Raw genomic sequence first — 23,486 nt, forward strand, 5'->3', positions numbered from 1 at the left:
AACCAACCGATAGATACACGTTAGCTCAAGTTGTTTTTTTTAGGGGGTAAGATGCCAGAATTACCATCAGTTCCTCCAGAGAAGAGGGAAAATGCAAACTGAAGAGTTCCTAGATTTTCTCCCATGTCTCCTGTGTTGGAAGTCCTGGCACTCCAGTTCTGCCCCAAGTCCAGGGCCCTTGAAGGGGTCACCGGCCAGGCCCCTCAGCCTGTGGCTCCTCGCATGCTCTGCCCCCTGACTACTGCACGTAGCTCTGATGACTTACACCTGCCTGAACCCCAGCCATGCTCCTCTGACACGCCCCTGCCCTCCTTGTGCCACCCCCTCCCTGACCCCGCCCCAAGCACCCAGCAGGGCAGGGTGTCCCTGCTCTGTGCTCCCACAAATCTGTGCTTCCTGTATCCATGTACTCACGTATCACCCTGTAATGCACTTCTGGAGGTGTGAAGATTGAGTCCCAGAGGACTGGGACATGCCCACCATGCTCACTTTTGCCTTCTCAGGGTCTCATATAGCACCAGCAGGATGTGTAGGGACCAGCGCACATTCAGTTCTGTTGTGATTGTTGGTTGTTGTTGCAGCTGACAACTCTGCCACTGGCTGCTGCAAAAGCAAGAGGAACTGCCCCTTCCCCTTCAGCCTCTGCTCCAAGGAACCAGGAGGGCCGGCCTGTGCTCTGCGCCTGATGCACTGTCTAAGGACAGGGAGGTGGTGGGAGAGAGAAAAGGAGGAGCTGGTCCCCAGTGCATGGCAGGGTGCCGGCAGACAGATGGGTGCTGTGGAGCTCCGTGGTAGAAATGTGCCCTCAGATGCAGGAGCTGCTGTGCCCATTTGTCCCCCTGTGCCTGGGGTCCATCTCTGTATTCTCATTCTCACCTGACAGACTTCTCAGCTCCCGTGTGTATCACTTGTTGGCTTTTATGAGTTGATTTCATGGATGGCTCTGGTCGCAGGAAACAGACATGCTTGAGGTTTGGCTGGAGGTTATGAGACAGGATATGGTGACAGAAAGTGCAGCCGGATCTCAGGAACAACTGGAACTGGCAGAGGCGGATTTAATGGTGGGCATACTGGTGCGCGCCCTGGGCCTTGACTTCTGAAGGGCTCCGCAAACTCCAACTTTACACGTTTTTTTTCTAAGGATACCAAGTTTGGTTCCATATGTGTAACTTTAACATTAATAGTACATAATATTTTTTATTTATTTAAAAATATGGTTAACATGTATTTTTATTTTCCCTGTTTCTCTCTCTTTTTTTAAGGGGCCCAATATTTCCTTCTGCACCGGGGCCTCAACCAACCTTAATCCACTTCTGCAGAGAGGCCAGTGTGGCTGGAGCATGGCTTAGGGAGCAACAGGCTGTCCATGCCTTTTCCTGTTAACCTCAGGCTCCACCCCCCGGGTGCCGCCACACACTGTCCTCAAGGCCCACTCTCTCCCCACCTTCTGTGGAAGACCCTATGTTCTGAACCTTCTCCTCTTGGACATTCAGAACCACTCTTCGGCGTCATGATCCCGGATCTTGCCATCAGGGGGAGACAACTCAGGATTCTTAAAACCATCTGGATTGACACAGCAATTGACACAGGGGCTCTTTTGGCAGAATGGAAGTCCTGGGCGCTATCCCCGGTCTGCAGTCTGGCCCTGTCCCTTCTGCTCTACAGACTGCTAAACGGCTGACGCTCTGTAGCTCAGGGGCAGGCTGGAGGAGGAATGACAGGTGAACTGGAAAGCACTTTGTGCACTGACATAGGGCCTTGCTTCTGCCAATGCCTCAAGGTGTGGGGAAGGAGGGGAAGAGGCAGGCAGGCCTCGTGGCCGCCTGGATGGCTGCCTTCAAGTCTGTCTCTTCTGTTGGGGAAGAACAGGCTGCTCTCACTTGTAGAAGGGTTCCTTCTTTGTAAACATGTCCAAAGGAGTTTGTTGGCGCCCTTCATGTTCTCCTAACCTTGTCTCTGGGGCCTGGACTCACACCCAGGGACACAGGCCCTGAAGTCTGGCTTGGGAGGTTCAGGGAGCTGGGTAGGGCACTGTCCTGGGTGCTCTGACCACAGGGACTTCCCATGGCCTTCATTTCCTGCTCTTCGGCTTGGGCTTACCAGCAAGAACAAAGGCCTCTGAGCCAGGGCTGGGAACTTCTGAAGCAGCTTCTGTAGAGAAATGCCTGTGCAAATCAGGAACTATATTTTGTAAACCTGGAAAGTTGAGCATTGGGACACCTGCCAGTGAGGCCTGTCTTGTCACCATAAGGTGCCTATTTGTTATCACAACAGGAGGGCCATTCTGTGAGGCGGGTCAGGTGCCTGGAGGTTCAGACTTAATGTTTTCTGTGTTCCAAACACTTCATGTTTGCTGTCTCAGTCCTACAACTGCTCCATGAGGTGATCAGTTGTCTGATCCTCATTTCACAGATGTCCTCAGGACCACACAGATGTAATTCAGAACAGAGCAGAGGCACAGATAGGAGATGGCAGTGGTCTCTAACGAGCAGACTTGCGTGACTATCTTTGTGTCCCATGACCATCCTGCTCCCAGTTACCAGAGGCGAGTTAAGGTCTGTTGAGGGGGAATAGCGATCCTCCCTTTCTTGCCCTCACTCAGGTCTCAGCCCGCACCTTTCTGGTGGCCTTTCCTTACATGTACCTACAACATGTACCCACCTCTGCATCCCTCAGAGCCAACGTGCTTTGATTTCCCTTGTAGCACTTACCATCATATACAGTTAGTTTATTTGCTTACCTGTTTCCTGTCTGCCTTCCTCCAATAGTATCAGAGACCTTGTCTGTTCTTTTCCCAATGCCTGGGGAGTGCCTGGCACACAGGATTCAGCCCATCCGTATTGTCTGGATATATAAAGCCATGTGTGAACTGGTGGTAGCAGTGTGGGTAGGGTGGGCACAAAGGTTCAGCCTCACTGGTCAAACTCATTTCCTCACATGTGATCTCCAATTTTATGCAGATTAAAAACCAGTTTGGCTTCTGTCGGCCTGAGTCACCCTTCTGGCAGCAGGGCCCGGCCAGCCCTACGTGGTGTGTGGGAAGGTGGCACTGCTCTCCAGCCTCCTCTCCACAGGTAGTCAGGAGGAAGCACAGCTCCCTACGAGGCGCTGGCGGCACAGGTACTGCCTGCCCAGTGTCCTCCTTCCTCTGCAGCAGCTCGGTCTGGAGCCAGGGGCTGGAAGACCTCGGAGACTTTGTATTCTATCAGGTCCTCCCCATGGCTTCAGGTAAGTTCCTTCCACTCTTTTTTTTTTTTTAATCTGAAGAATGGGGAGGAAATGTCCACCATTGGTGTTTACCAAATGTTTTCAGACTCTGAAGAGCAAGTCTCCAGGGAAACGTGGAGCTCCCACGGACATGGGACTTGGAGAGATATTTCTGTAAAAAGACAGAAGGGACAGTGTAAATTCACTGACAAACGTGGATAGAACGTGGTACTGGCCACAGATCTGATGGGTAATGGGGAGGGTGGTGGCTGTCATTAGTTAGTTCCAGCAGATGCTTGTCTCATAAGATGCGTGCTCAGGTGGCCAGACTTTTTTCTTCAAGAGTAAGATATTCTGATTTTGGTATGTGTATTATTTTTGATTAAATAAAATAATAAAGTGATCAAATAGTCTATGAGCTACTGGTTTGCAACCTCTGGGTAAGATCTGTGTGGGGCACAGAAATGATCTTAAGATTGGCAGTCTGAAGACCTAGTTTACAATGCTAAGTTGGACTCTAATAGATAAACTATATTTCCTCCTAGGTCTTTCCTCCATGTCAAGAGCAGTTAGCAAACCCTCAGTTTTCATGGGCACAGTGCAGACACACCTTGCTTTATGATGCTTTACTTCATTGCACTTTGTAGATTCTGCATTTTTTACAAATTGAAGGTTTGTGGCAACCCTGTGTGTGTCGAGCAAATCTCCTACTGTCATTTTCCCAACAGATTTGCTCACTTCATGTCTCTGTGTCACATTTTGGTATTGTGGTATTTCAAACTTTTTACTATATTTGTTATGGTGGCCTGTGACCAGTGATGTTTGATGTTACTATTGTAATTGTTTTTGGCACCACAAACCGTACTCATATAAAACATCAAGGTCAATAAATATTGTGAGTGTTATCACTGCCCCACTGACCAGCTTGTTCCCTTGCCTCTTTCCCTCTGCTCAGGCCTTTCTATTCCCTGAGAAAAAACAATATTGTAATCAGGTTAATTAATAACCCTACAATTGCCTCCAAATGTTCAAGTGAAAGGAAGAGTTATATATCTCTTTCTGGTGAAGATGCTGTGATGATTGTTCAAGAAAAGATTTAGAATATTCATTTGACTTTGAGTGACGGGTAAGAAACATAATTGAATGACAAGATAACCTGGAGATGTTTTTTTTGAACATATGTACCCTAATTTATTAATGTCACCCCATTAAAACTAATAAAAAAGATTTAGAATATTACATTAACTTAGCTGACAAATCAGCAGCAGGGTGTGAGAGGACTGACTCCAACTCTGAAAAATGTTCTGCTGTGGGTGAAGTGCTATCAAACAGCATCACATGCTACAGGGAAATCATTTGTGAAAGGAAGAGCTGGTTGGTGTAGCAGACCTCGTTGCTGTCCTATTTTAAGAAACTGGACAGCTGCCCAGCCTTCAGGAACCACCACACTGGTCAGTCAGCAGCCATCAACACTGAAAAAAGACTCTCCATTAGCAAAAAAGATTGACTCCCTTAAGACTCAGATGATGGTTAGCATTTTCAGCAGTGAAGTATTTTAAATTAAAGTTTATTGTTTTTAGACATAATGCTATTGCACCCTACATGGACTACAGTAGAAACATAACTGTTACATGCAATGAAAGCCTAAAAATTGAGGGTGACTCAATGTTATTGCGGTGCTCACTTTATTGCTGCAATCTGGAATGAAACCTCTGAGGTATGCCTGTAAGAGTAAACACGTCCACCCTGCTCATAGCAAGCCGGCTGCTCTGCTAAACTCTTCGCAAGCAAGTTTTCTTATTTAATCCTCACAACAACCGTGTGAGGAAGGACTATTATTGTTCCCACTTTCAGAAGAGGAGACTAGGGCATAGAGAGCTTAAGTAATTTGCCCAAGGCCAGATAGTCGCTCTAAGGGAAGGAGTCAGGCTTGCCGTCACAAAGCCTGTCTCCCACTGGACTGTACCACAGGGGCACAGGGACTGAATGAGATTATGGAGGAATAAGCGCTCTGCAAACTGTGGGCAGCTATTCCAAAAGCAGCAAGCCTTCTGCCATCCCCAAGTGGGTGCAGCAGTCTCTAGTGCAATATATTCATATGTCTACCTGTGGTCCTGTTCATTTTTCAAATGTGTCAAGGAGGATGCCGGATCCACTCCCAGAATCAGTGAGGTAAGGTGAAAAAAATCACCACACTTAAAAATGGTTCCTTCCAAGGTATTTTAAACTGGCACATAGGGGCTAAATAAATGTATAGACACTTGAATTGGATCAGATTCAGGAGACAGTGCGTGTAAACCCAGGGAGGACACCATGTTTCCTGGGAGGAGGGATCATCTTCTCCATCGAAGGACAGATGCCACTGCTGCCAAGCAGAGAGCAGGACTCTGAGAGGACAGGACACAGAAACTCACAGTGTGACTGAAGAGCCAGAGAGCGAGGACTGAGGAGCAGGATGAAGATGGGCCACCCAGTGTATTCCTTGGGCAGGTCACCAGCCTCACTGAATCTCTGTGTTCTCCCTACACCACTGACATCAGGATAAATCCTTTTTAGGATCCAAGTTTGAGAACAACTTTAAGCTTTGGATGTTGACCATAAAGTGATTATACAGTTGGAGGCAATTATGGTAAATATAAATGGCTAAATTAAAAATTAATTTATCACTATTGTATCTACTATGGTTTCCTTTATTGAGGGGAAGACTTAGATTTCGGGGTAAGTCTTGTGACCTCTATCTATCTGCCTACTTGTCTAATAAAATGGACCACATCTCTGCTATTAAAAACATGCTGGCCTGACCTGTGGTGGCGCAGTGGATAAAGCGCTGACCTGGAAATGTTGAGGTCGCCGGTTCAAAACCCTGGGCTTGCCTGGTCAAGGCACATATGGGAGTTGATGCTTCCAGCTCCTCCCTCTGTCTCTCTCCTCTCTAAAAATGAATAAATAAAATAAAGAAAAAATTAAAAAAAAAAATTATAAAAAAAAAAAAAAATAAAATAAAAACATGCTGACCAGGCCAGGTCCAATACTTGTTCTTGGGGCACCAGCTACCAGATGGTCAACATTTTTTAAGGGTTTATATAATATGGTGACCATATAAGTTTTTCAGGGACTGGGGTGTTCCCAAAGTGTGGGATTTTCAGTACTAAAACTGGGAAAGTCCTGAAAAGACCAGAGCAACTGGCCACCCTAGTCTGCAATCAGGTAAAGAGCTTTCTCTTTGTTTTAGAATCATCCTTTTCTTTCTTTTTTCAATTTTTGTCTTCTTAAGTGAGAAATGAGGAGGCAGAGAGACAGACTCCCATCTGTGCCTTGACCAGGATCCACCTGGCAAGACCCCTATGGGACAATGCTCTGCCTGTCTGGGGTCATTGCTGTGTTGCTCGGCAACTGAGCTATCTTAGTGCCTGAGGTGAGGCCAAGTTGCTTCAACCGAGCCATGGCTACAGGAGGAGAAGAGAGAAAGGAGAAGGGGAGGGGTTGAGAAGCAGATGGTGCTTCTTCTATGTGCCCTGATAGGAAATCGAACCCAGGACATTAACACGCTGGGCCGACACTATACCATTGAGCCAATCAGCCAAGGTATAGAATCATCTTTTTTATTCTTTCCTTACCTCAAAAGAACTTACACGAAAACAAAAACAAAACAAAAAAGGCCACTAAAATTTCAAAGCAATTATGGAGTAAATTATTGCTTTGTAAGACATGAGGTTGCAGCCTAAAGGAACACCACACAAACAAATGTAAGCCTTGCTTCTGCGAAGTAGGACAGAAAGCAGAGAAGAAAAGCAGTTGCCACTCTCGCAGGATGTAGAGGGGGAAAGGATACAGGTGGGGTTCAAATCCTGCCTCCGCCAGTATTAGGCAAGTGACTTCATCTCTCTGAGCCTTGATTTCTTAGTCTAGAGAGTGACTATATGTATTTACCCTTTACCCCTCACAAAAGTGGGAGTAAGTGTGTCCACCTTGCCTAACTTGTTATTATGTTATGAGGACCACGTGAGATCTGTATGAGAGAGAAGAACACAGAGCCTGAGCACAGCAGGTAAGAGACACAGCTGTCCCCTCCCCAAGTTCCTGTCCCTCTCCTTCTGCCCGTGGAGAGGCTGCCTTGTGAAGCTTATCTTCAGAGCCAAGTCGGCAAGAGCAGTCATGTACCTCTGGAAACACAAGATAATTAGATAAAAAGAAAATGGCTTACAGTGCAGATCCATATCAAACCCAGAAACTGCTGGACCAAAACCATTTTGAAGGAAGCAGAGTAAAGACTCACTGTCAGGTGACCAGTTAGTCTTGGAAGGAAAGCAGGCTTCTTTTAAAGCAGCGATTGTAACAGTCGGCTTTATACATGCTCTCTGACTGCTCTTCATCGCTGGATGGCAGATATTGTCACCCTAATGCTGCAGCTTGGTAGGCAGAGATGCCTAGGAGAATGTCTCCAAAGCTGACCTGCTACTGTAGGGAGCTTCCAAGAAGCTGCTGATTTGGTTAAAATGAACTTGGCTCAGTGGTGGGATTCAAATAATTTAACAACCAGTTCTCTGCCCTAATGACAGTTTTAAGTATAAAAAAAGATATACTGAAAGGTAGTTTATCATTTCATGCACTTAATACATAAATAAGAAAGATAGAAGAGATATAAAAAACTAGATTATGTTTTAAGAAGTTTTAAATATTAATGAAAAATATTAAATAATACCTGACAAAAAACAATAAAACTGTTATTTAAGATATTTCCATATTTCTTCTTGTTGGCATCCTCACTTGCAATTTTCTTTCTTTTATCCGAGCATCATTGGCTGTATGATTTATCCTTAACCATCTTTTCACTGTAGGAGTAGGATCCCATTCCTTTATGAATGGAACGAACATTACTATGGACACTTAGAATATGCTGTTGCACAGATGAACATTAAATAAGAATAAGGAATGTAAATTTGTGATTTCTACAATGAGTGGCTGCCCAGGTGCCCACCTTAAAGAGAACCCTGATTACAAGTGCCATTTTAACAAGCGGTTTGCCAAACTTCATCAAAAACTTACGTAGGTATCAGTTCTGCCAAATGGTGTGAGTAGGCTCAATCCCACCACTGACTTGGCTACACAGCTGGGCTGGGTAGGTAGAGCCTGCCAGACAGGATGACAGATTGTATTGTATTGTCCCTCTTCCTCCTCTGTGGACTGATGTACTTACCCATGTCTTGGAAAGAGTAACTAGCATCTTTGCACCATTATCTTAGTAAAAATTGACAGTTTGGACAATAATATTCCTGTATTAGGTGCCATGTGCTATAATTCAGAGGCACTCGAGTGTTGGCTGAAGAATCTAAGTATGAGATACACCTAGCCAGTGTACTTTAACGTGCACACCTATCCACCCAAAGTCAGCTGCTTAAACTTGTACTAATAGTGATTGGGGGACACAGATGCACAGTTACAAATATTTGCACTGAGATTCATTAAGTTTTCTTGAGAAACTGGATTTATCAACAGGAATTGTTTTCTGCAAGGGTACAGGACCTTCAAGGGAGTCATTAGGCTGAGGAGGAGGACGATTGGAGTTGGGAAATGGGATGTTTTCTCTTTAGAAAGATTGCAGAACAGCCAAATCTCCCTGTCTCCGTGGGGGGCTGGAGTCGCAAGGTCTGACTGTGTGTGTCCCTTTGCTACTCTGCACTCAGTGCTGTCATATTGGTGGCCTCAAACCATCCACTGTGAAAGCACTTAGAGCAGGGAAATCAGCAATTGTGACAAAGCAGGACTTCTTGTTTTTGAGGTCTAGCTGTCCAACATTTGCCAGCATACCACCATCCTGCCTTCAGGCTTAGTCCCCACAAACCACAGCCCAAGTCTCATCCACCTGTCCACTGTGCCCACGATGACCTTAAAATAAACCTGACAATGTTACCCTCTGGTACACCTTTTTTTTTTTTTTCTAACATAAGTTTCTTGCTCCTTGGTGTGGTGATAAAATCCCTTTCGTTTCTGGTTTTCGCCCAACCTTAAACACTCACCTGCCTCAAATGCTGCTTACACTTCAGCATTGTGAATAACAAGATTTAAAAAAGAGACAGTGTTAGGTCCCACCTGTAACCTGAGTTATTTAGGAAAAGCTTCCTGCTGGGATAACTACTAAAGCTAGAAAAAGCATATTTCAAAAATATCTGAGGTTATCAAAGAATGGCCAAGGCTTTTTTAAAAATAATTTTTTATTTTTCAATTAGAGTCAACATACAATATTATATTAGTGTTGGATGTACACCCAGGGATTAGACATTACATAACTTACAAAGTGATCATCTCAATAATTTTCACACCCATCTGACACTATACAGTTATTAAAATATTACTGGTTTGGCTTTTTTTTTTTTTTTTTGGTGACCAAAACAGAAGGGAGAGAGGTGAGAAGCATCAGTTCTTTGTTGTGGCTCCTTAGTTTCCTTAGTTGTTCATTGATTGCTTTCTCATATGTGCCTTGACTGGGGGGGAGGCGCTGCAGCAGAGCTAGTGATCCCATGCTCAAGCCAGTGACCCCACGCTCAAGTTGGTGAGCCCTCGCACAAGCCGAATGAGCCCTTGCTCAAGCCAGCGACCTCAGAGTTTCGAGCCTGAATCCTCCCTGTCCCAGTCCGATGCTCTATCCACTGCGCCACTGCCTGGTCAGGCTAGAATGTTGTTGACTATTTGACCTATGCTGTACTTTACATCTCCATGACTGTTCTCAATGTGTACTTCTTAATCTTATAACCTTTTTCACTCATTCCCCAATCGCCCTCCCATCTGGCAATCATCTAAATCAGCGGTTCTCAACCTGAGGGTCGTGACCCCGGCGGAGGTCGAACGGTCGAACAACCAAACCCCTGTGTTTTGGTCATTCAACCTTCGCCGGGGTCACGACCCACAGGTTGAGAACCGCTGATCTAAATGTTCTCTATATGAGTCTGGTTCTGTTCTACTTATTCATTTATTCCATTTTTAAATAATCAATTGTTGATAGATATACATTTATTGCCATTTTATCATTCATATTTTTCATCTTTTTTGTCTTCTTTTTAAAAATATTCTTTAACATTTTATTTAATACTGTTTAGTGATGCTGAACTAACTCCTTGAGTTTTTTCTTGTCTGGGAAGCTCTTTATACATCTTTCGATTTTGAATGATAGCTTTTCTGGGTAGAGTAATCTTGGTTGTAGGTCCTTGCTTTTCATGACTATTTCTTGCCACTTCCTTCTGGCCTGCAAAGTTTCTGTTGAGAAATCAGTTGACAATCTTATGGGAGCTCCCTTGTAGATAAACTAACAGCTTTTTTCTTGTTTCTTTTAAAATTCTTTTGCATTTTAACTGTCTTGTGCTTTGGTGTGGGACTCTTGGGGCTTTGTTGAGAGGGGGTCTCAGAAAAGAAACAATGGCCTGTGCTAGCACTTCTGTCTGGAAGAAACCTGCCCCCCACCCCAGCTCTCATTTGATGCCAGATAATTCAGTTCCTCCCTCTATGCCTCTGGTTCCTTTCAAGCTACTGTCCCAGTACTGGAGCTCAGACGGAGTGTGAGTAAGTCCATGCATGGGCCCTTTAAGAGGAGCTACCTGGGATTCCAGTAGCTCTCCATCTCACTCAGCCACAATCCCTGCTTGTTTCTACAGCCAGACTTATGAGAACTTCTCCTCCTGTCTCTGGAACCCTGGGATGGGAGACCTGGTGTGGGACTGGGACTGCTCATTCCTCAGGGGGGACTTACACAGCTGAGAAATCCCTCCTGATTTTGATTGTAAATTGCTATATGTGGGTATGGGACCAGTGCATTCTGCATCTCTGTCCTTCCTACCAGTCTTGATTGGCTTCTTCTTTATATCCTTAGTTTTAAGATTTCTGTTCAGCTTCACTTCAGTCAGTTCTTAATGATGGTTGCTCTGTAGTTTAGTTGTAATTTTGATGTGGTTGTGAGGGGATTCTAGTACTATTAACTGCAAGTCTTCTGGCCAAAGCTTTGAGAAACTGCAAAGGCCCAGGGAGTTATAGCTCAGCACTGGGGTCTTTACCCTGGGAGCATTTGCAGTTGGACAGACTCATGGGGCTTGAGGATGAGGAAGATAACATTTACCTTTATCTCCCACTGAGGAAGGGCCCTGATAAACAACCCACATTTGTGTGAGACTCTGGAGGTTCAGGAGTGAACAGAAGTAGAGCAGCCCACACAGTTATTGAGTCATCTGCAACCCTGTCTGGATGAAACGGACCAGGGTGCTGCAGCCCAGGTGCCTTTCATCCAGACAGGACTGCAGCATCCTGGCCGCACCGCCCAGTGGAAGACAAGGTGAATCGTCTCTGGATAAAGACAGCTGCGTCCAGAGCCTCAAGTGATCCCAGCAGTGTTTGCTGTGCAGTGCCAGCAGTCAGCAGAGAACTCAGGGACGGACGACGCAATCTGTGCACAGAAGAAAAACAGGAAATAGGAGACCCAGAGGGGGTTCAAATGCGGGAGTTATCGGGGAAGCCTTTGCATGAACCACAAATACAATGTTTAAGGATTTAAAAGACAAAATTGAAACTTATGGTAAAGAACTAGAAACTATACAAAAAAGGAACCAAATGTAAAGTCTAGAACTGAAAGACAATACTGCCTGAAGTTGAGAAAGAGATGGCATTTGTGTGCATGTCGCTATGCTGAACACTGTTTAAGCATCAACAATTAGGGCTCACCCTACAGTCCCTATAGACCTGCCTAGCATCACTCTTAGGACACGGACAGCCTGGTTTTCCCATCTCCCTGTAATGGGACTTTCTGTTGTCCTAAGTGTCTAGTCAGGCAGGGCTCAGCCCGTGGAAAGCATTAAACACAATTGTGATTCCTGGAGCTGGGAGGGAAAAGCAAGGGGTCTGAGAGGGCCACTATATGATGTGGGCATTAAACTTAATTCAGGAAGCAGAGTGAGGGGCTCAGCACCAGAACTGAGAGTAAGTTTAGTCAGAGATTTATTGTGGGCAGAAATTATAGGAACACTAACTGTTTTAAAACGGAACCAAGAGAAGAAATTTGCCCAGAAGCATGAGGAGAGGGCAGGAGGTTCTCCTCCCCCTACTTCCTGTTCCCCCACCCCAAGGAGTGAGGGCCGGAGTACAGGGCAGGGTTTGACTGGGCCAGGGTATTGGCATTGGGACTGACCTCACCCATGTTACCTGGAATGAAAGCACACTCAGTAACAGTCTATTGTTTGAGTATGCCCTGTGTGCCAGGATGAGGGCTAAGTACAACACGTGCAGTATCTCAGTCTTTATAGCATTCCACTGCAATGCTTTTGTTATTTGCCCCTGCAAATGAATAATGAAATTTGGACCAAGAGAGCTTGGGCACATGTCCTGGGTGGCCCAGTTTGTAGATGACATGGACGAACACAGCCCAGACTGCCTGACTTCAAGTGAAGCCCCAGAGATGCCCACCACAGACCCAGATAGGCTTGCGGAACACTTCTTAGGCACAGGAGGCAAGGAGTGCACACCTCGGAAAGGTGGGGACCCATGGCTTCTGCTCTACAGGAGAAATCTGTCTCATTTTGGGTTGGGGACTGAGGAACATTGTCAGGAGTCAAACCATGGGCAGGACCTTGAGTGTGGGCTCATACACTTCATGTTCTTCAGGCAGCACCCCCAGAAAAACACCAACAGAGACAAATAAAATGCCCCCTGGCCCTCAAAGGTAGGTATTATTTCTTGAATGTGTTTCATAGAGTAGACAACTCCCATCAAATCACAGGGCTGTGATAATAGAGCAGGGACACATACAAGCCACTTGTCCCCCCAAGCAAACACTCAAGGAAGTGATATAATTTTTGCAAAAATATTCTATTTGCTCTCATAAGGAGCTCTTTAACAATTTGGGTAAATTTTTTGTAACCTTCCTCTTCATTTTTTATTGGGGTGTATCATATTGCATTATATTATATATTATTATTTTCATGTCTCAGGTGTCTTACATAATGATTTTCCCATTACCATACATGGTTATTTTTTTTTTTCTTGTGATGAGAAGTTATAAGATCTACTCTCTTAGCAATTGTCAAATATACAGTGTGACCTTATTTGAAGGGTTTACACTCATTTGGACATAGACTCTGATTTGTTGGTTGAAAATCAAGTCAGACTCATCATATCGTTGGCTATAAGACGATGGCCCTTGGCTGTGCCATTAACAAGCTGTGTGACTTGGGCAGGTCCCTTTCCTTCCTGGGTCTTTCTGGATCTTCTCCAAACAGTGACAGGGGAGAAAGGAGAGTGGCTGAGTTTCCACCCAGCCCTGAAATGCTACCATCCGTTTCTGCATGGACGTGTACTCCCATCATATAGGTCATGTAGAAACCTTTCTTGTTTTTTTCCATAAATACAAGTGTGCTTTCCTTTTCCTAGAATGTAGTAAGGAAGAAAGTTAACATTTATTAGTGTCCACTCTGGGCCAGAACTTTCCCTCTTCCAACCTCCTTTCCTCTCCTCTCCTCTCCTCTCCTCTCCTCTCCTCTCCTCTCCTCTCCTCTCCTCTCCTCTCCTCTCCTCTCCTCTCCTCTCCTCTCTTCCCTACCTTCTTTCCTTCCTCCCTCCTCACACTGTGAGGAAGACATGAATGACCTCATTCTGAGCATGAGGAGGCAGAGGACCAAATCAGTGAAGTGACTGGTAGAAGGCCAGACAGGTGGCTATGGGGGAGTGGCATTGGTGATTTGGATCTATTTCTGTCCGCGTGCTGAGTTCACCCCAGTGTCCCAAGACCATATCTTCAGAGATGTGGATGACAGGAACAGAGCTGGTATCGAAGCCCTTCCCAGGAAGCTGAAAGAAGCTAGAAAACTTCAGGCTAAGCTGCTGCCACCTGCCACTTGCTTCTGTAAATAAAGTCAAATGGACCTCAGCCATCTTGTTTATTTACAGATTTTTTTTACTGCTTCTAAGCTTTGACACTGAGTTGAGTAATCATGAGACTGTGTGACCCACAAATCCTAAAGCATTTACTATTTGGTCCTTTTTACAGAATGTTCACAGTCCCTGGTCCAGAGTCCAAGAAGGCTGTTCCTCTTTCAAAGAACACATATGACATGAGACCGTCCTTGCGCTGGGGCCCTGCCAGTCAGTATTGGGAAAGGGGATGTTTCTGTTCAGCTTTGCTTTTATGTTAACAAACAGTCCCTGGACACCTGTCAGGCAGATGAGGGTGTTTGGTTTTCGTTGTGTCTTTCTGCCCAGGAACTTGGTGGAGAGAAATGGAATCTCTACTTTGGGGAAATTACACAGGGGAAAAAGGGAGGAATGGTTACAACACTGCATTGCGACATCCAGCAGGACTGACAGTGACAACAGCAAGGGTTTCTCTTTTTGGAAATATGAGGGCATTTCCGTTTCTCAGAGGGGGACAGGGCGGCAACAGCTGGTTTGGGTGAGTGACTATCTTCTTTATAAGCAGCTCCCCTGGGCCTGAAATGGCAGCCCCTGTTGCCTGTGGTGCCAAAAGATGGAAATCCACAGGTGCCCCCCCAGTCACCTGATCTCTCTCCTCCTCTTCCTGTTTCCTTCAGAGATAGCCTGCTGCCCCTCAGGGAAGAGACCCTGCAAGATGCAAGCTTTCAGGTAAGGTTGACCGAGGAGGTAGGGTAGACATGTCACAGCTGTCTATGTCTGGGCTGGAAAGGGGTGTTCATTATTATAAAAAGGGGCTGCCACGTGTGGGCCCCTCAGAGCTCGTATTTTAAAAAATCCCAGATGTGCAAGCTTGGCTGGCTTTGGAGGCCTGGCTGACTTTCCCAGAGACCCGGGCAATTCAGCGAGTGATGGACATGTGCCCAGGAGCCCAGCGGAGTTTGGGCTGAGTGTGCTGGGCAAAGAAGTAGAGAGGGTGCCAGGGGCAGGGCCCCCCAAGTTCTAGATGATGGTTAGCAATGTCTGTCTGTTGCTGACACAGTAGGGAAATCCTGCTCATGAAGCCTCAGTTTACCTATCTGTGACACGGGGTTTACAATGACCCCTGCCTGCCTAACAGAGTGCTTATGAAGATAACTGTGTGACAGTGCTCAGGGGACTATAAAGGGCTAGTGTGATTTTTAAAAAAAAATGGGTCAGGAGTTTTGTGAAATGTCACCATCATTGTGAAAATGACAGACTATGATGTGCCTACTTGTACCCTCTGCCTGTTACCCCAGATTGGGCATGTCTGGGTGACTTCAGCCTCCAGTGCTGAGTCTCTAAGAATAGCTGCAAAAAGTCAAATGCTTACACGTGTAAAGAACTTTACAATTTGCCTGACCACCTCATCAAGCTGGTGGGCTCCTTAGAGCCACCTGATGGTGGTGCTGCCAGCCACATTTCACAGGACGGGAAATGAGGCACGGGCCCACAGCTGGGCTGGTGGGCAGTAGGGAGTGAAGGCACCCTGCGCCAAGAAAGACTGAGGGCCAGAAACAAGCTAATGGGTGAGCTAGACAGGAGGTCAGCCACTTCCAGGGATAACTGCCCTTGACAGACCGAGAGTGGACCCCTGATGGGTGGAGGACAGGCTCTGGGACAGACGCCCATGGTTACTACTAGCTACTCTTGAAACTTCTAACAGTGTTCTGTGGTGGTCACTAGTCTCAGATGATTCTTTAAGTTTACATTTAAATAAATACTTAATAAAATTAAATCAGTAAAAATAAAATAAAATTTAAAAATTCAGATCTTCAATCACACCACGTCATTTTTTCTTTTCCTTTTTTTTTTTTTTTTTTTAAGTGAAAGGATGGGAGATAGTGAGACAGACAGACTCCCGCGTGTGCCGGACCAAGATCCACCCGGCAACCGCCTTCTGGGGCTGATGCTCAAATCAAACAAGCTATCCTCAGTGCCTGGGGCTGATGCTCAGACCAACTGAGCTACTGCTTGTGAGAGAGGAGGAGAGAGAGAAAGGTGGCAGGGAGGGGAAGAGAAGCAGATGGTCGCTTCTTATGTGTGCCCTGACCGGGGATCAAAACCAGGACTTCCACACGCTGGGCCGTCGTTCTATCCACTTAGACTACCAACCAGGGCCCACACCACAACAGCTCAATAGTCCTGTGGCTACCATGTGGACAGCAGACAGAACATGCTGCAGCCCAGCAAGCCCTCTGACAGGTGCTGCTCCATGGCTGAAGTCCAGGTGTTCACCTGGGAACCCGAGGATGAGGAGCAGGGCGAGGAGTGGGCCTGTCTCCTGAGCAGGGTCGGCCTTAGCTGCCTCCTCATGCCGTGGGAGTGTGAAACATCACTCCCCAGGCAGAAGGATGGGTGCAGACTCGGCGAATTCCAGGGGACACAGGCAGGATCACGGAGAAGGGCACAACGTTGTTCAGTACAGTGGGTCCTTTCGTGTTTCAGAATCTGGGATATTAACCAGAAGACCTTCTACATGAGGAATAACCAACTAGTTGCTGGATATTTGCAAGGACCAAATACTAAATTAGAAGGTGAGCGGATGCCAGGTGTTATGTGGGCGCTGCCTCATTTTGCCTGTGGTTTGCAGCATGTGGCCTCTGTGTGACATTCTGATTCCTCTAAGGAGGCCTGGTCCCTAGAAGGCTCATTTGAGGTCAGCCTCAGGAGGGCAGGAAGGGGAAGAGCCCAGTAGAGAGCCACTACCTGTAGGCACAGTGGTCCCAGGGCCATATCTCTGGGGTGGAAGGCAGAAGGCAAGATGGAGCCTTCTCTTTCTCTTGTTCCCAGTCAGCCCTGGTGACCCTGTGTGTTTAAACTCTAGCTCTCTCCCACAATGAACACATAACACACAAGCTGGGCTTTGTCCATTATTTGTGGACATACTTTTAGTAAATTCCGAGTCAGGTTCTAAATAAGCCAGATGAACTCGGGCAGCTGCCCCTAGTCCATTCTTCAGTGAGAGTGTCAGTTTATAATCTCCATCTCTCTGCCCCACCTCCTATGGTCTCTCCCATCTGCACCCTGCAGGAAGGCAAAATCTGCCTTTCTGGTCCTGTATTGCTCCTAATAAACACACCAAGACAGAAATATTTGGCTTTTACTGCTAAGTCAGGCCCAGGGACCACTGAAGGGAGAAGCAGGTTTAAAGTCACCAAGCCCTGGGGCTTCACTTAAAACCTCCTGTGCACTTTTCCCTGCCCCTGAGCAGCACTCCTGTTGACCAGGAGGGTAGGTATCCCGGGGACCTGGGGAAGACAGAAATCTTGTGGAGCAGGACCTAGGTGACCTGGCCCCTGAGGAGTAGTTATGTGGTTGTTCCTGGTTTGCTCTTCTATTTGGATGCAGAGCAGAAAGATGGGACCTCACAGTCCTTATGACTTTGGATTGAGTTAGGGGGACAGAAAAGCCCCAGGGAGAGCCCTGGCTTTTCTCCATTTCTACCTCCTCTTCTCTTCCCCAGAGAAGCTAGACGTGGTACCCATTGATCCCCACACTGTGCTCCTGGGGATCCACGGTGGGAAGCTGTGCCTGTCCTGTGTTAAGTCTGGTGATGAGATCAAGCTCCAGCTGGAGGTAAGGACCTGCCCCAGATAACCACCCCCCAAGCCCAGTGGCTTAAAACAACCACAGTATGCGTTCTTTCTCGTGATTCTGTGTGTAGTCTAGATCGCTGAGCCATGGGGTGGGGAGGGGCGCTGGGGCCACTCCTGCTGTGTATCAGCAGGGAGCCGGCTGGGCAGCAGGAAGGTTTGTCCTCCCCCAGGCTCTTGCCCTGTGGTCACCCAGTTGGTGTTCAGGGTCAGCTTCTTACAGCATGACTGCTGGCTTCCAAGAGGGATTATTCCAAAAACACAAGTGCTTGTTAGATGTCTGCTTACATCATACTGCCAATGTCTGGCCAAAGCCCTTGATGTGGCTGAGTCCCTCAGTGGGGGAGAGGACTACACGAGGGTCAGCACCAGCAGGAGGCTCATTTGGGGACCTCAATCTCTGTGTGCCACTCTCTTGTCTGAAGGCCCCCAACCCATTTAGACTTGGCCTCTCCCAGTAAAGCCCCATCCAGGCCCCCTCTCTCCTAATCCTCTCCTCAGACCCGTGGCTGGCATCCCATTCAGGGCCTTGCACTCTCTGGTCCCCTGTGGTGTTAACAGGCTGCCTGCAGGCAAGACGGCATGTTTCCTGTCTCAGGAGATTGTTGGAACAAATCTTAACCCAAATGTGAACTTCAACCCACAGTGGCCATAAGGTGGTACTGTCACGTCACTCCACTAGTGGGCAGGGCACTTACTCTGAAAGGGACTGCCTGCTCTGTGTGGCGTAGGGATAATGCCGAATGGACAGCAATCCTCTGCCCACCTTCTGCACTGCCTCCTCCTCAGAGGCGCAGATCTCGACAGAGCTCAGCCTCCATAGGCTCAGGCTTCTGCTGATGGTGCCACATGTTCACTAAATTTTTTGACCCCTGGCGAGAGTGGCCAGATTTCTCCAAGCCAAGGTGTGACAATGGGATGTGTGGTCTCCTGCAAGGGTCTCCAAGTCAGCATTTCTCTGGCACTTACTGTGGCCTTAGGGCCCCATTATGGTGGGGCAAGGGGGTAGGTGGCACAGGAGCTCTTACCTGCTTATATTTTGGCTTCCAGGAGGTCAACATCACTGACCTGAATGAGACCAAAGAGCAGAACAAGCGCTTCACCTTCATCCGCTCAGACAATGGCCCGACCTCCAGCTTTGAGTCTGCCGCCTGCCCAGGGTGGTTCCTCTGTACAGCGCTGGAGGCGGACCAGCCCGTCAGCCTCACCAACATGCCCAAGGAGGATGTCAGAGTCACCAAGTTCTACTTCCAGCAGGACTAGTGGTGCTGCCACACCCCCACCCCACTGCCAGCTCGTCCCTGACTCCAGACTCCCTTGCTTGTGGACCCAGCTGTCATGGGGCTCCAAGGAGCAGCCCTGGCAGATGGACCCTCAGAAGGAACCACAGAAGCCCTGGTATCAGGACTGCCTCCAGCCCGTTCTGCTAACACACCCTTCATGCTGCCCCTACAGTGGTCTTTCTAAAGTGCAACTTGATTCACAGCCTAGCTCAAAGCCCTTCCTTCAGTGTCACCTGTGCTTTCAGAACGATACCCGGGCACGGGCCAGCCTGGATGCCTCTGCGTCCTCCCCCAGCTCCCCTCCTGCCCCACTCTTCATGGCCCGGGGCCCTGAAGCCACTCACTTACCTCCCATTAAGTGGCTCCCAAATGCTGTTTTGCCAACCTTGAGATGGCAACATTTTTAGGTTCTGTGGCAAAATGAAAAATAAGGAATTCATGGTATTTTTTTTAAAAAGTCCACTTTATTCAACTTTTAAAAAAGTGCATTATTTGGAGATTATGTCTTTCCTGAAAGAGGGATGGGAAGCCAAAATATCCTTGTGTTTGTGAAAAATTATGGTGAAACTAAGTCTCCTTTTTATTTTTCTTTCTTATTTTTGTAATGCCCTGCCTAAACAGTAAAAATGAGAAGTTAATGTACCATGTTGGTCCCTAAATTTTTCTTTCTGAAATGTTCCTGTAAGTCTGGACCCTGCTGTCCAGGCCCTAAGCACCGTGTCCACTCTCATGGCTGCTGGCAGGGTGGCACCAGCATAGCTCCCCCTGTGCTCTCGGCCTCCCAAGCAGTGAATCACTCCTTGACCATTTCAGCACTTCTTAACACTGAGGATTGGTCTGAGTTGCTCGTGCGTCTGGATGCTGTCCAGACTGGAGCAGGGTCAGGGACACACATGTGTCTCAGGTCCTTATAGGTCCTTACGTGTCATAGATTTCAAGTGCAAAGTTTCCTGATCCCTGTGACTTAAGCTCTATTTTACAATAAAACTTTGAAAACACATCAACTTAGCTGGCTGTGTCCATGGCCTCAGGCTTGGGGCAGAGAGTGCTGGGAATCAGAGAGGCCAAGGTCTTCCTCATCCCAGGCCAGACGTGGCTGCCTCTCCTCTGAGTCCTTCCTTCTTTGGGGCTTGCTCTCCCTGGACACACAAGAGCAAGTCTTCCTGCAGGAAGGTGTGTGGCAGCATTTTCCACAATAGTTCCAAACCAGAAACAGCTCCAACCGCCATCACGGAAGAGTAGATCCTGTGAGCTCATACAATCCAGCTTGACAACAAAGACCTGGATAAAGCACAGCCAGCAGCACGCAAGGCAACCCTTACCACCCTGTGGGTACAGGCATCACATAGGTAGAGAGCACAGTTCCATTTACATAGCATTCAAAACAGGCAAAATTGAGCAGTTGTGTGGAGGATGTATAGGCAAGCAAGGGGCAATGCAATAAAATCGTGGTATCCTTGAAAGCCGATGGTGGTGACTCTGAGAGCTGTGAGGATCCAGGTGACATGCTACTGCTGGCACAGACATGACCAGGTAGTTTTCTGCATGTGTGCTGTATTTCAAGTTTGAAATGTCCAACAAAAAAAAAAACCCTCAGGATGTGAGTAAGGGGGCATGTGGTAAACGATGGGATCTGAAGGGGGGGCACTGCATTTGGCCCCACGAGGTGGGTACACTAGACCCTTAGAGTGACTGATTCTCAGATGCTCCTCAGGTAATAGTTAGGTGAGCAGGGAGTGCTGTCCTCCCTCCTCCCGAGAGTCCTGCAGTCAGGCCCCAGCTGGGCCACGAGCCACTAGCTTGTTCCAGGGGAGTGCTGACTTAGATCTGGTTTCCAAAGGGGGCTCCTTGTGCCCCTCTCCCAGCTGCCAGGAAAGGAGCCCCACAAAGGGAGGCCGAGCAGCCAGTCACTACCCCTCACCTGCTCTGCTCCCAGCTCACCAACAGGACTTCCTGCCCAGCTTTATCTGAGATGTCGTTGCTAAGAACAAACTGCCCGGCAGGTTAAAAGGCAACCGATTGGAGAAAACCTTCACGATCTTGTCTAGATCTCCAATCCTGTGGTGACAGTGAAGTTAAGGAGGTTGCCTACCTCGGCTTCCTTTCCTTGTGCGTAAAGTAGCAGTGGCTACGGTGGCTCCACAGGGACCGCACAGGATGAAACGAGATGCTACCGGTGAAGTGCTAGGTGCGATAATGGGGCAGGAGCTCGACTTCTTTTCAGTCCTGATAAAAGGAGGAAGTTCAAGGCAGAAAACGATTCTCTGCAGCCATCCTGCCGTTTAGACGCTTCAAGGGATGAGGTTAGTTCCGCGGAGGCGGGGCAGGCTCGGGGAGGCACTTCCTGTTTGCCTGTGTGCTCCTGGATGAGATAAGGTCTGGGAGCCTCAGTTTAGTCATTGCTAAATGCAGATGATAGGTGATGCAAAGGACTGAGTTGCCTCATTTAATCTTCAATAACTGTCAGCGGTAGGTACTGACATTAATTTTACTAGTATTGATCCTGGAAGAGTCAGTGCTCAAAGCAGTCTTCTTTAAAGCCTTGTCACTCAAAGTGTGGTCCACAGGCCAACAGCAGCGGTGTTTGTAAGTTAAAACGCAGCACCCAGACCTCACACTGGACTCGCCGACTTAAGATTTAATCCTAACCAGCCTCCAGGTGATTCTACATGGGTTCAAGTTTGAGAAGCTCAGCTTTAAAGCGCAGCACCTCCCACCAGCTTGCTGATGACACCCAGACCTACCCACGTCTTAGTCCCTTCTCGCCTAGGTGCTCTGTGTTCTTTAGGACAGGAAAAGCTGTGAGCCGTTGTCATCTTAGGACGTCTGCTCCATACATGTAGGGATTTCCATGTTTTCTTCTGTGATGCACCCCAGGTACCCAAATCAATGCTCAATATGTCCTTGGTGTTTTAGTAAATATTTGGTGAATAAGTGAATTTGTCACTGATATAGCAATAGGAATTAATGTAGTATCTGGGTCAGAAAATTTGAGAAGACAGGAAACTTGGGCTAGCAGAGTTTTGAAAGAAGACTGGAAAAAGGGAAAGCCCAGATGTAAGAGATTCCCAGGGTTTGAGCTTTCAAGGAACAGAATTCGAGCAGAGGTAACAGCAGCTCATTTAGGGTTTCCTGAGTGGTGTTTTGACAGGTCACTTTGGGGAGGCCCTCACAGTAGGAATTTGTCCAGAAGCCACTCAGTGGCAATAGCTGCTTAGAGGAGAGGAGGGAACTGGGCTGAGTGAGGGAGGGGACTGGGAAAGGGGGCTCCTGTATCTGGGTGATGCACTCAACAGCACAGTGGGGATCTTGAGGTGAGAGAGCGCCAAAGCACAGCCTGTGGCCTGGGCTTATCCATGGCTAGCAGATGTTGGGTATAGTTTTGTTGGGAATGCAAAACAGGCAGGCAGGCTCTAAACGGCTGAAAATCTGCTTGTTTGAGCTATGTTTAAAACAGTTGGATGTGGATGCTTTTGAGTTTGAGATTGGGTAGGCTACTGAGCCCACTGTGAAGAAATTAACCACCCAGGGTCAGTATACAGAGGCCACCTTTTGCTCGTTGACATAACTCAAGGCCTGGGAGGACACGACTCGGGAATCTAGTCCTAGGCAGCATGATACAGTGAGTATTCTCTACAATTAGCAGGGATTGTGCAAGGGTGACAGGCTGGGTGGGGCATAGGGTCTCAAGTGGAGGAGAGAAGCAGAGAGGGAAGGTAGATAAGCATCTCAGAGGAATGTGGCCTTCCTGCCACTTCTAGGCCTAACTACACAACAAGGCCACAGAATCACAGAACAGCCTAAACAAAAGTTTGAAGCTACATACATAGCACTCTAGTCTTTAAGGCTTACAAATCTAGTCAGGGCTTCCCCACTAACAAACTAGGTGACCTTGGTCAGGCAGCCTGCCTCTTCCAGATCTCAACCTCTCACTTACAAAGGAGGTGATTAGAGAAGATCTGTGTGTTCATTGGGCTCACCTACAGAGTTAAAAAAAATATGTCAGTGCCTAGCCCCCACTCACAGGACTGGATTAGGAGTGGCTGGGTGATAAAGCCAGGAGAGCAACATGCCAGGACCCAGACCCCTGGACCAGATGGCTCCTGACTTAGGGATCCTGAGGTCAAATCCTCCCAGCTTCTCCCTCAGCATGGGCCTCTCCTGGAGCTTCTGAAAATGCAAAGGAGAGAGATGGTCCTTTACCACATAGAAAGGCTCTACCAAGTCATGGTGTATTCTATTTCTATAAAGATTTTATGTATTGATTTTAGAGAGAGGAAAGGCAGGAGGGGATGAGGAGTGGGAAGCATCCACTTGCTTCTTATATGTGCCTTGACTGGACAAGCCCAGGGTTTTGAACTGGCAATCTCAGCATTCCAGGTATACTCTTTATCCACTGTGTTGCCACAGGTCAGGCCTGACTGTACTTTAATTTGGGTTGAAGGTAGAAGAAGATTTTTCACTTTCTCAGTCACAA

The 23,486-nt window shown here is 47.4% G+C and overlaps 1 protein-coding gene across 3 annotated transcripts; it reads left to right on the plus strand.

The window, feature by feature from the left end:
- Positions 1 to 3,003: 3,003 nt before the first annotated feature.
- Positions 3,004 to 19,651, plus strand: IL1RN (interleukin 1 receptor antagonist). Of its 3 annotated transcripts, XM_066267687.1 has the most exons (6): positions 3,004 to 3,228; positions 14,228 to 14,322; positions 14,769 to 14,820; positions 16,579 to 16,667; positions 17,597 to 17,709; positions 18,777 to 19,651. In XM_066267687.1, exons 2-6 carry the CDS (start codon positions 14,229 to 14,231, stop codon positions 18,987 to 18,989), a joined length of 561 nt encoding a protein of 186 aa, XP_066123784.1. In that variant the 5' UTR covers positions 3,004 to 3,228; position 14,228; the 3' UTR covers positions 18,990 to 19,651. The 3 variants fall into 3 exon arrangements, with proteins under 3 accessions (XP_066123784.1, XP_066123785.1, XP_066123786.1); XM_066267688.1 differs by lacking the exon at positions 14,228 to 14,322 and having other exon boundaries at positions 3,068 to 3,228; XM_066267689.1 differs by lacking the exons at positions 3,004 to 3,228; positions 14,228 to 14,322 and adding an exon at positions 14,487 to 14,629.
- Positions 19,652 to 23,486: the final 3,835 nt, after the last annotated feature.

This window comes from Saccopteryx bilineata, chromosome 3 (genome assembly GCF_036850765.1).
Source record: "Saccopteryx bilineata isolate mSacBil1 chromosome 3, mSacBil1_pri_phased_curated, whole genome shotgun sequence".
Taxonomy (NCBI): domain Eukaryota; kingdom Metazoa; phylum Chordata; class Mammalia; order Chiroptera; family Emballonuridae; genus Saccopteryx; species Saccopteryx bilineata.

Coding starts and splice junctions, on each gene's coding strand:
- IL1RN (XM_066267687.1), top strand. CDS start 14,229: ATGTTCACAGTCCCTGGTCCAGAGTCCAAGAAGGCTGTTCCTCTTTCA. Junction 14,323..14,768: donor CTTGCGCTGGGGCCCTGCCA/GTCAGTATTGGG, acceptor TGTTTCCTTCAG/AGATAGCCTGCTGCCCCTCA. Junction 16,668..17,596: donor ACCAAATACTAAATTAGAAG/GTGAGCGGATGC, acceptor TCTCTTCCCCAG/AGAAGCTAGACGTGGTACCC.